The sequence below is a fragment of the Schistocerca piceifrons genome, chromosome 7 (genome assembly GCF_021461385.2).
Source record: "Schistocerca piceifrons isolate TAMUIC-IGC-003096 chromosome 7, iqSchPice1.1, whole genome shotgun sequence".
NCBI classification, from domain to species: Eukaryota; Metazoa; Arthropoda; class Insecta; order Orthoptera; family Acrididae; genus Schistocerca; species Schistocerca piceifrons.
In genome coordinates this window covers 318,258,738-318,274,436 of record NC_060144.1, presented here as the reverse complement: position 1 = coordinate 318,274,436, position 15,699 = coordinate 318,258,738, and the positions used below count along the sequence as shown (strand labels likewise).

Sequence of the window (15,699 nt, the reverse complement as noted above, 5' to 3'; positions counted from 1 at the left end):
TACCAAGAACGATCAGCTCCGTCGTTTGTTAATTTATTTGGTATAAATCTCTCAATTGCTGCCGATACTATTTCTTTGAATTCAAGCCATATCTGGTCTACACTTATGTTATTAATTTGGAATGAGTAGAGATTCTCTCTCAGGAAGGCGTCAAGTGAATTTGTATTTGCTTTTATTTTATTTTTATCTGATTTTTTGAACAGGTATATTTTCGCTTATTTTTCGGGGATTTGGGGATTACAATATTCAATCTCGCTACGACAATCCTGTGTTCACTAATCCCTCAATCGGTTTTGATGCTCGTTATTAACTCAGTACTAAATGTACCCGTTACCACTTATCCGAAACATGGATTCTTGTTCGCTTTGAATGAATGTGGGCATAATAACAGTTGCATGCAACTAGGCAAATTCAGATGAAGTCCCTTGGTTTAGATTCAAGGTAGCAGCATGAGAAGTCAGTTTAAGGTTATTTTCGAAGCCAGATCTGGTAGCGTCAAGTTGGCGCGGCTCTGTGTTGCCAGAGGCGGGTGTGCTTTATCTACAGTGACAGAAAAAAGTCATAACACCAAAAAATAATTTCGTGAATACATTTGTGTAGGTAACATATTTAAGTGATTAACATTGCAAGATCACAGGTTAATGTAGGTGCGAGATAAGTCATTGCAAATGTGAAATGCTGGTATATTAATAATCAGTGTACCCATCATGAATACAAGAATGCAAACGTGCATGGTTTGTGTTTGTGCAGGTGCCGGATGTCAGCTTGTGGGATGGAGTACCTTGGTCAGTCAGTACAGGGCGGATAATGCTGTTTGTGGATGACGCTGGAGCCCTCAGGCCCGAATAAATAATGTTAACTGCAGTGTTTGTGCACAGTTGGCGCTCAGCTACCCAAACTCCTTGTTATAAGGACAAGTGAACCTCTGTTATCCGAAATGCGGCCACTTTTAACGTGACACGTGATACAGGTGGAACCTTTTTGCGAGCAAAATGCGAACATCGCACTTTATTGCTGAGTCTCTTGCAGTTTCTCTGGAGCTAACATCTGGGTTATGGACGAGAACATCCGTTCGACTCGCTCCGCTCGTTGCAGGCACATTCCGATAGCAATCTTTTGCAAGTTAGCTGAGTTGTCGTTCTTGTTGGACACCGCTTTATGGAGTATTTGTGCGTACAACTTAACTGCTATCTTCAAGTCCCTTCTCAATTCTCCATAAAGAAGCATTTTTTCTTATTTTGTGAAACATATTTTTTTTTTAGAGACCAACCAGCACTCGATACACGTGAATGACATGGACAGAATTTAACATTAATTTCCTCTGTGCCCCATTCAAACTGGTATCTCAGCCCTGCAACACTCCGCTTCCCCTTTCCTTATCTGGATATGAAATCACGAATTTCCGCATAAGGAAGCGATCGATTTCATATTCAGAAGAGGTAAATATATTACAAATATCTTAATTTCTTCGAAGCTGGCCATCGCATGTCGAAGAGTGAACCGTCGCTGCATTCGCCTCTTTTAGAACTGTGATACTTGCAATGGAAAGTACTATAGGTGCATTTGAAAACACCGAATTGATAACAGTATCTCTGTGATTTACATGGCTGTGAAAAGAGACCATTCGTCGTTCACTGAACACTTTTTTACATCTTCACAACTCATCGGAGTAAAAACAGAATTTAAAAAATCTTAAACGCTCCCGGAAATCGTTACAGAGGGCAAGCACTGCAACAAACGTGTCTGAAAAGGAAGCAGCAAGCAAAATCACATTTGGTGGGTGGGTGGGGGTAGGGGGGGTGCTTGGTGCTTCCCGTTTGAGTTAGGAACATGAGGTAGAAAGTTTTTGGACTAGCCCGGACCAGCGGCCATTTGAACAGCTACTCGAACATGTCTTATTGCAGTTGTGGCTCATCGTATAGAGAACCGGAGCCCGGCGTCCAGCAATATTGTCCGAATCGATTAATTCCTTTGAAAAAGATTTCAATTAGGCTAAAAATAATGTTCAACTAATGGCACCATCTCTACGTGCACCGTTCGCATTTTAAGTGCAAAAACAGCCATCCTTAAATAACTCCGGACTGGAGCGAGACTGATAGTTTAAATTTGGTCCATCGGCGCATCAGACCTTAGTCTACGAGAAATTTTAAACGTTTGAAAAGAAATCTTGCTTCGCTTGGATTTTGCGTGCAAAAAACACATTTTCCTGGGAGGTGTTTGAAGCACGCCACTTCTATACTTTAAACTTGTACGAATCGGTTCAAACGTTCCAAGAAAGCAGATAAATGGATATAGTCGAAAAGAATTTTTTTATCGAATAGTCTTTGTCTGTTAACGAAATGTGATGGTTTAAAGTTGACGATACGTTGCACGTAAAATTCGGTCTTAACTGAACTCAATGAGCGGAAAGGTTTTAAAGGAAATAAGATCAATTGAACGGTTTGCATACACAGTTGAAAACAGGTTATAAGACGTACATCAACAAAAGTGAAACAAGGGTAATAGAATGTAGTTGAATTAAAGCAGATGTTGCTAGATGACTTAATTTAGGTGAGGAAATAAAAGTAGTTAATGAGTTTTAAAACTTGGGCAGCAGAATTACTGGTAATGGCCGAAGTAGAAAGGATATGAAGTTTGGACTAGCTATAACATAAAAGCATTTGTGAAAAAGAAGAATTTTTTAACATCTAACACAAGTGTAAGTCGTCAGTGATAAGAACCGCTACAATTGTAAAGAAAAATCTAGACCAGGTTACCTGTAGAAAGCTTTCGAGAATATATAATGGTGCAAGATATTCGAACTTCTGAGGAAAATAGGGGTAAATTATAGGGAGAGGCGGGTAATATACAATATGTACAAGAGCCAAGAGGGAATAATAAGAGCTAACGACAAAGAAAGAAGCGCTCGGATTAAAACGGGAGTAAGACAGGGATGCAGTCTTTCCCCTCTAGTGTTCAATCTATACATCGAAGGAGCAATGATGGAAATGAAAGAAAGATTGAGGAGTGGAATTAAAATTCAAAGCGAAATGATATCAGTGATACGATTTGCGAATAAATATGCCAACCTGAGTGAAAGTGGAAAGAATTGCATGATATGCTGAATGGAATGAACAATCTAATTAGTACAGAATATGGATTGAGAGTAAATCGAAAAAAGACGAAAGTAGTGTAAAATAGCAGAAAAGAGAACAGCGAGATTCTTAACGTCAGGATTGATGGTCACAGAGTTGATGCAGTTAAGGAATTCTGTTACGTAGCAGCAAAATAACCAATGACGGACGGAGCAAGGAGGACATCAAAAGCTGACTAGCTCTGGCAAAAAGGGCGTTCCTGGCCAAGAGAAGACTGCTAGTATGAAACATAGGCCTTAATTTGAGGAAGAAATTAGGAGGAATGAAACATGGACTGTGGGAAAACAGGAACAGAAGAGAATCGAAGCATTTGAGATGTGGTGCTACAAGCGATTGTTAAAATTAAGTGGACTGATAAGTTAAGGAATGAGGAGATTCTGCGCAGACTGGGAGAGCAAAGGAATATGTGGAAATCACTGATAAGGAGAGGAGACAGGATAGTAGGACATTTATTAAGACATGAGGAAATGACTTGCATGGTACTAGAAGGACCTGTAGAGGAAGACGGAGATTGAAATACATCCAGCAAATAATTGAGGACGTTGGTTGCAAGTGCTGTTCTCAGATGAAGAAGTTGGTAGAGGAGAGGAATTCGTGGCGCTTCGCATCATACCAGTCAGAAGACTGGTTACACCCCCCCCCCCCCCCCAAAAAAAAGGGCCAGTTGTAAGTTCCTTTATTTCCTAAAAGGAAAGTACAACCCAGCTTCGAGCTTGGCTCGGTAGCTCCACGGGCATTGCGGTGGATTGCCAAGCAAATGGGCCTAGCTTCGATTCCCGACCGGGAAGGAGACGTATACCGTTCGGGGAATGGATGTTGTACTTTCCTTACGTTCATATCGTCATAATTGACATTCCTCTATTGCGATAACTGAATGGGACGTCCCGAAAGCCAATTAAAAAAAAATGAGAGAGAAAACAAGAAACTTTTTCGGGACCTGTTTCCCATCTTCAGGTGCCGCCTGCCGCCTATCCCAATTATCCCAACTGTGAGCATTAAAAAAAGTAAACCGAACTTATAGTAAAATTCTTAAGAGAAAACCCCATGTTCGTGCACAAAATGTGGTTCCATAAAAGTCGAATAACTGAAGGTTAAACTAAGTTAAAATAGAGTATCTCTGGTACATGGCATAAAATTGAACAGCTGTAGCGGATCTTATTGTTGATGATAAATATCGACAGTTGTGGATGTCCCGTCAAGAGAAACATAGATAAATGTAAGCATGGGGAATTCTTCTCTGAAGATACTTGTGTAGAGTGTAGCCTTCTACGAAAGTGGACGATTAGCAGTTCAAGCAAAAAGATAATAGACACTTTTGAAATGTGTTGCTATAGAAAAATGGTGAAGATTAGATGAATAGAGGAGGCACTTAATAGAACTGCAGAAAAAAGAAAACTATGGCACAAGTTGACCAAAGACGAAATAGATCGATAGGACACAGCTTGAGATATGAAAAGAATCGCCAATTAAGTAATGGTGAGGAGGAGGGGAGAGGCAGGCGGGGTAAAATTGTGGAGGGAAACCAAGGATCAATATAGTAAGAAGGTTAAAATGAACTTTGATTGCAGTAGTTATTCGGGGATGAAGAGGCTTGCACAGGGTAGCATAGCGTAGAGAGCTGCATTAAACCAGTCCTCGGGCTGAAGACAGCAATATCTGCAACAACAAGTACTGTCTACAATACACTATTTAAACCCGATGTTTATTTTTTTGGTAAACAATGCCTCAGCTTTTGACTCTTGTACATCGGCTAGTCCTAAGCGTCCGGTACACGTTGTTGTTTCTCCAACAACATGTGCTTCTGAAGTCTCTAGACTCATTAATCGCCTAAAGTCGAATGCGCCCAAATGCAGAACATTACAGCTAAATGATCTTGATGGAAGGCAGAACAAACACATCTCCGTATTTTAAAATCGTTTTTCTTCCGTTTTTGTCGTTCGAGGTGGTGGGGTTCGTAAAGAGTAACAGCGTGCTATCCCCTGACTGATTCCGATGGTTCATCTCGAGCAGTCAGTGCCAGATGTGGACACTCACTCACCTTGAGTCCCGCCTGGAGGAGGTGCTTGACCATCTCGAGGCCGATGCCTGAAGCTCCCCCCGTAACGATGGCCACCTTGCCCTGCAGCTCCATGTCGGTGTTCTGCTGATGGGGCTCTGCTGACGACCGCCTGCTGTCGCTACCTCTAATATTTGTCGATTCCAGCCACAGGCGCTGTTATGTAACACGTAATCTTACAACTATCGGTATGCACGTGTTGTTCATTTGTATAGCTGATATGGGCTGTTAGGTGCTGCGTAGTTGCAAGTTAAAGCGTCATTACGCCGACAAAACACGGTGACTTTTTATGCAGTCGTCTATTTTCGTCTCTTCCATTACTAATCTTATCATCACTCCGCTCTCACCCCATCCAAAGGTATCCGTAAACAGCAGAAAACACCGAGCTTTCGCCTTTGTTCGTTTTATTCCTTACATCGGTCATACAGGGTTACTATAAATGATTCATTCGTTTTCAAAGCTCTAATTTTTCCGAAGTATTTCATATACAAATATGACTGAGGCACGAAGAGAACTATAAGTAAGCAATTTTACATACTGCACACTACAGATGTTCTACGACTGCCACTCTGGCCACACGACACATGTCCAGCTGTAATAAATTTCGTTCCGTACCTGAAGCATTTTGCATTCTCTGAGTTGTTCCATTTATGTACTCTCAAAGGAAAAAGTCACAAGGCATTAAGTCAGACGACCAGTATGGCCAAGGGAACAGTCATCTTCACCAGTACGATCAATCCAGCGATATGGAAGTTCCTCTTTTAGATGACAAACGTCGATGTTCCAACAAGGGGGTGATCGTCTTACTGCAAAATCTCCTACACATTTTTCTGCGGCATACCAAGCCTATGGCTTGCACAGACAGCTGATGTTTTGGACAACGTTCCAAACTTCCCGTCACACTCTCTAGAGTTACATCTTGTACACTTGGTAGACCGGTATTTTTCTGTTAACAGAGGCAACCAGTGCACCTAAATTGTTGATACCAACGCACAACTCTCTGACAACTGTTATTTTCTATAATTCCTTATAATGCACGCTGTACTGTTGTAACAGACAGGCATCTCGCATACTCCGACAAATAAAAACTCTTTTTTTATTTTTTATTTTTTTTTATTTTATCTCCATTTCGTAGAGCTGCAGCACGCCTTTAAATTACTACAAAACCTGGTAGTACAAGTTGCATGATTGACAAAGTGGTAGGACAGTAATTCTGGATATTGGTGGGACTGGCAGTTTGGTTGGAAATCAAATCGAGAGACTGGCAAATTGGCTGTATAACTGACAAAATGGCGTCGCGACGACCTACATGTGGCATACATGGCGTACGCCACAGTTGCTCCACATAAACCACAACTGTGCCATAGTTACGCCACGCCACTAAGACGCCACATTTACACCCTACATACTCCACACATACACCATACATATGTCGTGCAGGCACGATGGTAAGGTATTTTGCTAGTATAAAATAACGATGTCATAGCATCATCTATAAAAATGTTAGACGAGTAGCTCTAAATCTGGAAATTGGTAAACTGACAATTTGATAGGGCCCCCCAAATATGAAAACTGGTAAAATTAGCTATAAAAATGGTAAACTGATAGGACAGAAAATCTGGAAACTGGTAAAACTGGTAGAATTCACCAAAACATTGAACAGTTCATGTGGGTGTATATCCCAAATGGTTCAAATGGTTCTAAGCACTATGGGACTTAACATTTGATGTCATCAGTCCCCTAAACTTAGAACTACGTAAACCTAACTAACCTAAGGACATCACACACATCCATGCCGAGGCAGGATTCGAACCTGCGATCATAGCAGCCTCATCGTTCCGAACCGAAGCGCCTAGAACCACTCGGTCACCGAGGCCGGCCAAGGCAGTAGACGGACTGTTTGTTTTGACAAGCTGGAGCTTGCAGAAGTACCTACTCAGTACGCTTAGGGACCACCAACTCGATAAAAATGAATGTTGATACAGATAGAAAAATTCCTAGCTGCCTAATAAAGATATTCCTTCGAAGAAATACCATACTCTATCGCTAATGCATATTCAAGACATCCAAATATTTAATGAAACTGCATTACTTATCTCAATAATTGTTGAGTGCTTACAGAAAATCTCCAGTATTTGCTGCTAGGTACAGAAGGCAATAATGGTACTAATATTGGTTACTATTTGTAGGTTTAGTCACTCTCTCTGCCCCTCTCTCTCTCTCTCTCTCTCTCTCTCTCTCTCTCTCTCTCTCTCTCTCTCTTCGCCTAGAGGATTAACATTTTTGTAGGGTTCACACACACTGTAATGCCAAAGTATCTCTCGTTAATATTTACCGCCATTTTGGGGGAATGTGCTATGGCGTCACACACTACATTGCCAAAGTAACTTACTTCACCATTTTTTAAACTCTAACTCTCATTACAGGGACTGAATTATAATAACAATAATAAATTAATTTCTTGTAATAAATATCCACACCTCAATCCTTTTACTACAGAGCACAGACCTAGAAAGGAGACCTAATTGCCAAAGAGCAGTGAAGCCCTACAGCTTTGCGATTTATCAGTGGAAGACTGATAAATAATGCAGCCTGTTCGAATACTTTCAAGTACGGGCTACTTCGTGACAGCCGCTGTGATTAACTCTTGCTTGCTTGATGCTGGACGTCGACCCACACTTAACGTCAGGCAGCTAATTAAGTATACTACATGCATCTTTTCTCCAAGAATCAATGGATTTACACAGTAGGCAGATACATATCCGCATAAAGTTTTCAATTTTTTTCGTTTATCCTACAGCTAATTTTATCAATTTACAGAGGTGGCATCCTACCAAATAGTCAATTTACCTGTTTCCACATTTAGCGCATTTCGGCTAACATTTATACAGACTATGCTATGACATCGCTATTTTATACTGCCAATGTATCTTCCCCTAGCGTATGGATTATGTATGTATGGCGTATGTGTATGTTCAACGTATTTAGGACATAAACTTGAAGTGTTTGTTGCCTAATTGAGGTGTGTGCGTTGGGTAATTGTGATATATTTGAGATACATATGTGGTGAAATTGCGGCGTATGTGGTGTACGTACGTCGTGACACCATTTTTACCAATTTCCGGTTTTGACATCCTACCAAACTGCGAGTTTTCAGCTTTAGTGTTCTACCACTTTGTCAATTGTGCAACCAATACTACTGAATTCCTGTCAATTTAAATATGCGATACAGATGACAGTTACCAGAGTCCACTACTGCTGCAAGTTAAACTGCTAGCACTTTATAAACTGCAAGTGTATGTGTTGTTATTGATTACTAGGGTTGAAAAATAAGAATAATTTTATAGGATATCTGCCAGCATTGGATCAGGGCGCTTTGGACTGCGCACATTTGCTGCTGTGTCTGTGCCACTGCCTAGTCGAATGACAACAGGTCTGATAGGTCGGGAAGGCATCCTGTGGACAGAGGCTGCTGCTGCTAATGACTCGGGACTACATCGCAGGGCACAACCATATCCTGATCCAGCACTAGACCAGACTCCGTAGCAATAGCAACAAATCCTTAGCATAAACCACTAAATGTATAGTGCCTCTGGAGAACGCATAAGAAATTCTAGCAAAGCCTCCGCGTGGTACTCGAAACAATTTTGACATCACGTACGCCCACTCACATGTTGCAGCGTTGTTTCGCGTATACTGCAGAAGTTTCGCTGGGAAGGTCTTAAACATCTTCCATGCTGTCCTGATGCCTCTTCATCCTTTTTACATATTTTTGGAGTCCTGAAGAAAGGCATTAGTGACTGTCAATTTGTTTCGGACGAAAAGGTGCATGCCTGGGTACAATGATCTTTCTGTACATAACCGCATTTCCATGAAACCGTCTTGCCTCACAGTGGAATAAATGTATTACCAGTTATAGCGATTACTTTTGAAATAATAACAAGTTTTCTTATTTTTTCCGTATCTGCCTCGTTCTCGTTTAACTGACCCTTAGGCCTATGGACGCACACCCAATGACACACAGGGGGTACCAATAAGAACGAAATTACAGTTCAGAACATTCGCACTCTTTTCTCTTAGACATTATAAGAGGGAACCATTCAACATAATATAACAAATGCATAGAATTGGTCACCTCTAAATAAGAACACCCCCCTCCCCCCAGGGGGTACAAAACTCTTTGTGGATACGTGTGTGGCGAACACAGGACTCTGAGTTCGTGCAGCTCTCTTTCCTTTCCGCGCTGCATAACTTCCCTATCCATATCCTTCCCTGTCCCTGATCCTCCCCCCCCCCCCTCTTCTTCCCTTTGCCATCTCCTTCTCTTTGGGAGTATTTCTTTCGCCTCTGTCCAGAGATGGACACTTGTGAACGAACGAAGTGGTTTCTCTTCTCTTATCTCTACAATGCAAAGTACTATCCTTACTTTGCCTTCTTCTCCATTGCAGCGTTTGAGAATTCTTCTCTTCTTTTCATTTCTTTGTTCCTCCCTTTTTCCTTCTTTTCTCCCTGTGCGTGTCTGAAGGCCAACCATGTGTAAGCGTGACGGGGGCAACGCGTAATTCCCCGCCCCGGATAGACAAGTAGGACAGGCACGTACCCCCTGGTAAAGGCCAGGCCCAGGGAGGGGTAATTACCCTAGCTGGTACCTTCTGAACATGCCGACTGGTCCCTACTTGCGTTTCTCGGGAGGTGTGACCTGAGGTGTGGACAATCACTTAAGGCGAAAGTGCCCTCAGAGAGGGCCCCCACTAGGAAGGAGCACTCCATCAGAGACACCGCTAATCATGTGGGATTCTTTCACAATGGTTTCTTCTACTTCTACAACTTCTGCCCACAAGAGAAAACTAGATGAGTCTCAGCCACAGAAAATTCTTCCATCAGTGGCAAAGTTCTTAGTTGATTCTCCTTCTGACAATGGTTGAGACTTCTCAAAAATCAACCTTTCCGTTATCCAGAAAGATGTCGACGCAACTGCAGGTTCTGTGAAGTCTTGTCCCTGGTACGAAATGACACCTTGTTGTTAGAAACAGACAGTGCCTCCAGGCACAAAAATTGCTTAGAACTTCACTGCTACACACCTTCCCTGTCTGGGTGGAAGTACACCATACTTTAAACTCATTGTACGAGGTGGTTCACACAAGATCACTCAACGGATTATCAAATGAGAACGTTCAAAATTACCTGTCTGGTCAGGGAGTAACGGCCGTACATCGATTAATGAAAAGTTTTGAAAAGGAATAGGTTCCGACCGGCACTCCCTTCTTCTTGACATTTGGTAGATTTCAACTTCCATCGAATGTTAAAGTGGGATTAAGGTAATTTCAATTCGCCCTTACATGCCCAACCCTAAGCGTGGCTATCAGTGTCTGAGGTTTAATCATACCATATGGCCAAATGAAATACCTATGGCAGGGATACCCACGAGGGTGATTGTCCACCCCCATCCCCTCGTTGCATCAACTGAATGGACGACCACGCTGCTTCCTCTAGAGATTGCCCCATTTTTTAAGATGAACGAATAATTCAGGAAATCTGAGAGAATAAAAAGGTGTCTAACTTTGCTGCTTCGTAAGTTATTCACCAGTAGAAAGGGCACTGTGCTCCCCATGGGTAAATATAGCACTGTCCTCACCTCTCAGCAACCTACTGAGGAGGTAGCCATGCAGACTTGCGATCTCACCTTTAACGACAAGTCGTCAGGTGGGTCAGCCCAAAGATCGCCCTTTCAACCTCCGCACTATCACCCACTCACTCTAAGGCTCAAGTTTCATCGGGTGCTTCTAAATTATGGGCCCCAAAATTGGATGCCTGGACTTAAAAAAAAAAAAAAAAAAGCCTGCTCATGAAGATTTTTTATGTACTCAGACCTCACAACTATCAACTCCTCCCTCATCTGATCGTCCTGTTTCTAAGAAGGCTCATAAGAAAAACATTTTCTCTCCTCCACCATGGCGTGCCTCTTCTACAGCGCCACCCAGCAGTAGCCACCCTCGGCCGTCTTACACATCATCAAGATGCACTGCTGGTGGCTGATCAACTATCCGAACGCTGGCGGCAGGAGCGGCCCTGAACAACCTATGGATCAGGATCTTCTGTCTCTAGCTGAATGCCATTGTACGCCGTTGGCCACGATCTCTCAGCTGTCGCTGAGTTGACAGCAACTGTGGTGAGATTTCTCCTTTTTTCGTCCATCCTATGTCAATTATCCATTGGAATATCCACGAAATTAGCTCCAATCGGGATGAACTGTCGATCCCCTTACTGTCCTTCTCCCTGGTCATCTTCTGCCTTCAGGAAACAAAGGTTCGCTTTGTCTTCACTCATTTCCAATCAGTCCAGTGTGATCTCGCACCTGTTGGTGGCGTTCCGGCACACAGGCGACTTATGATTCTTCTCTGTGATACATTCCATTATCACCAAATCCACTTACACAGTCCCTTCCAAGCTGTCACTGTATATCTTCCCTTTTCGGGATTCACTTCTCTTTGTACCATACACATTACATCGTCAACACCAATTGCAAGACCCGATCTCCTTCATCTTCTTGGTCAGCTTCCACCTCCCTGTTTGCTGGTTGGGGACTTCAACGACCACCACCTGCTTTGGGGGTTTCGGCGTCCTTGTCCGAGAGGCTCCCTATTGCTTGACCTCCTCCACCAAAAAGATTTTGTTTGTGTCAACACTGGGAAACCTACATTTTTGTCTGCCTCCACGTCAGCCTACTCTCATTAGGTCCTACTGGTCGGTGCTGTTCAGCTAGCTCGGTGCTTTCAATGGTATGCTCTTGCTAATACACACTCGAGTGACTATTTTCCATGTGTCCATCGATTGCAGCCACAACTGCCATCTATGCACTCAAGACGCTGGAAGTTTCTCCAAGCCGATTGGACACTTTTCTCCTCACTAGCAACATTTGATGACCGTCAATTTCCTTGCATCGATGATCACGTCACTCATGTTACGGAAGTTGTTCTTACAGCCGCGGAACGTTCAGTACCTCGTACCTCCCCTTTATCCTCACGCCCCCAGTTCCATGGTGTAACGAGGCGTGCCGTGACGCAATACATGAGCGGAGACGTCCTCTTCGCGTTTTCCGCCATCATCCTACGTTGGCCAACTGTATCCGTTATAAGCAATTACGTGCGCGGTGCCGTCGGATCACACGCGATAGCAAGAAGGCAAGCTGGGATTCCTTTACCAGCTCCTTTAAGGCCCCTTTCACTCTGGGACACTGGTGACGGTTGCCAGTGATGGTCACTGGTGACTGTGGTGAACACTCTCAGGTCACTGGTGTCTGCCACCGCAGGTATTGCCAACTAATTAGTTAGTGAAATGGGCTCGTACAGGGGTAGCAACTAAATATGGCTAGCCTTTGGTGTTTCGAAAAATAAGGTATTACATTTTATAAAAGAACATACAACTTACCAATTTTGTTTTTCTTATCCATGTTCTTCTCATTGAAATCAGGCACAAACTTCGTTATAATTTCTTGCCACGCACTCGTTTCCATCAGTTTGTTGCTATAGTCATCGCTTTTCACACCCCAAATAGCAGGAAGGCTTTCTGCTTCACTTACAAAATCTACCGTGTTAATCAAATCTAAACTCATGAGTACAGTGTGTACAGTATAATGTTCAGTGAATATTTCGCACCACTGTCTCAGAAATGATTGCCTGTCGGTTGGCAAATCTGCAGCGCTGCGTCTGTGATCAGTGTTCCAGTGTGAACACTCCAATTCAAAGTAATGCATGTACAGCGGAACTGCTGTCAACACAGTGACCTTATCCATCACATGTGGCGGGGCTGAGTCACTGCTGGGGCACAGTGGCTCGGTGAGGCAGTGTAGCGTTCCGGTGTGAACGCTCCAGTTGACACGAATGTATCTCTGTCGGTGACCGAGGCTGGTGACCGTCACCTGTGTCCTAGTGTGAATCGGGCCTAATACCTTTCCTAATACCTTCAGTCCCTCATCAGTTGATTGGAGTCGAATCCGACAGATATCTGTCACATCCAGTTTTTCCTCAACTTCTAGGCTAACTGTCGCGCAGGATACCTTAGTGGACCCAGTCGCAATCTCTAACACATTGGATCAACACTTTGCTGAGATTTCGGGCCCTTCTAATTACCCACCAGCTCTTCTCCCAAAACGACGGGCAGGAGAAGAGCGACCTCTTGCCTTTTCCTCTCAAAATCGCGAAAGCTATAATGCCGTTTTTTCTGTGTGGGAACTCAGACATGCAATCTCCGCCTCTAGCTCTTCTGCTCCTGGACCGGATGGTATCCGCGTCCAAATGTCGCTGCATTTATCATACCATAGTCTGTCCTACCTCCTTCGCCTTTATAATCGATTCTGGGTCGACAGTACCTTTTCCAGAAGATGGCGGGACGCTACCGTCATTCCTGTTCCGAAACCTGGACAAACATCTCCCCTCCAGCTATCGCCCAACCTCTCTCACTTGTAGTGTTTGTAAGGTTTTGGAGTGTATAGCAAATTGCTATATAGGCTGGTGGCTTGAGTCCCGAAACCTTTTAACGACTGCCCAATGATCCATACATGCAGAATGTTGTTAGCCCCGTTCTTACAACAGAAAGGTGGTGCTGTTCCAACAACATGATGTTCACCCACGCACTGTCCTTGAAACTCAACGTGCTCTACAAGGAGTGAAGAAGCAACTTCCCTGGCCAGAACAATGTCCAGATTTGTCTTCAATCGAGCACGTATGGTATATGATGGGACGAGAAGTGTTCCGTGCCACTCATCAACCAGCAACTTTTACAGAGCTAAGTGAACAGTCGAGCAGGCGTGAAACAACTTATCCCAGGACAGCGTTCGCCATCTGTACGATCGGCTGGATGCCAGAATGAGTGCCCGCATTGCCGCCCATGGAGGTTACAATACACAGTAATGTGGGTGTTTCAGCGTGGGTCAATACCTGGTACCTCAGAACCTTGTGTGCTGTCGACATGTAAATGTAATCAGTTCGTGTTCTCCATGGGCATTACTGCAGTAATAAATCTTGAGGAATTTAAAGGATTGTCATAATTTTTTCCAGCAGTTTGTGACAACCTGGGAATTTGAGTTAGATTGGAAGCATGCTCAGATAGCTGAAGCAGTTAAGTGGAGAACCTGGGTCTGTGTCCCGGGCTGGTACAAATTTCCACTTGTCACCACTGAACTTATTTCAGTGCTCGACTGCGGCTAACGTATGATTTTCAATTTCGTCATGTATATACACAGCTGCAGGATCAAAGACAAATGGTGTCGAATCTTTCAAATGGTTCAAATGACACTGAGCACTATGGGACTTAGCATCTGAGGTCATCAGTCTCCTAGACTTAGAACTACTTAAACATGACTAACCTGAGGACATCCCACACATCCATGCTCGAGACAGGATTCGAACCTGTGACAGTAGCAGCAGCGCGGTTCCGGACTGAACAGCCTAGAACCGCTCGACCACAGCGGCCGGCTTGATTCTTTCAGACATGTCGGAAACAACAGACACCACTCACATAAATATATGCGCCCCGATGGCAATTAATGATCTTGCAGGACTAAGCAAGAGGCGAAGAGTGATGAGGTTGATGGGCAGGGGATGATAAAGATGTAGCGTGCAACACATTGGGCATTTGTGTTGGTCAGGAAGCGCACCTAGCCGAAGCGGTTAAGGCGACTGCTTGTGTACAGTGGGAAATCCAGGTTCGTGCCCTCGCCCGGCACAAAGTTCCACTTTTCGCCACCTAATTTACTTCAGTGCCTGACTGTGGCTAATGTGTGGATTTCAGTTTAATCATGTGCAAATGGTTACAGGATCTAAAACAAATGGTGTTGTTCTTTCGGACATGTCCAGGCACCATTCATATAAATATGAGTATTCTGAGATAAGAAACCAACTGGTCACACATGAATGTTACACGCAGTATTAGGTCTTGAATGAAAAATGCGTTTGAGATATGTGTTTATAAAATGTTTGGATTCAAAGACATTAGTGGCACTTCCTTGAACTACATTCATATACAGAGTAGGTGACGCAAGATTGACCCCGAAAATATTGTCAATAAGACTGACGCAGGACTGACTTGCTAACGAACATCACAGCAGGCACTGAAATGGCCGCCGTTGATAGCGATCCATCATTGTGGTTAGTCTATGAAACAGTGAGACACGTGTACGCCTCTGCCTGAGGAATAGCAGCAATACCATTTTCAGTGTCCTGATGTATCTTCTTCAGTTTGTGAACATCATCTGAGTATATATGACCCTTCGGGTTGGCCCACAGAGAGATCAGGCGATCAAGATGGCCAGGAGATTGCACTACCTCTCCAGATTGTCCTCTTCTCACTGTACACCTCATACACTCGTGAAAAGATTCTCAAAATGGTATCTGCTTTTGATCAGTGTTTCTAAAATATTGACATAGCCGTTTATATTTTGTGAGTTGATCGACATATGGGTTAAACTGATTCTGAACATATCGGTTAGCAGTAATAGTTTGGTGAAAGAAT

At 43.4% G+C, this 15,699-nt stretch overlaps 1 protein-coding gene across 1 annotated transcript in view; it reads right to left on the bottom strand.

Moving 5' to 3' along the window:
• Nucleotides 1-5,302, bottom strand: part of LOC124805650 (15-hydroxyprostaglandin dehydrogenase [NAD(+)]-like) — a 64,324-nt gene extending 59,022 nt beyond the window's left edge. The window contains exon 1 of the mRNA XM_047266216.1: nt 5,173-5,302. Coding sequence (XP_047122172.1) covers nt 5,173-5,265 — 93 coding nt within the window. The 5' untranslated portion in view covers nt 5,266-5,302. The remainder of the gene's footprint in view (nt 1-5,172) is intronic.
• Nucleotides 5,303-15,699: the final 10,397 nt, after the last annotated feature.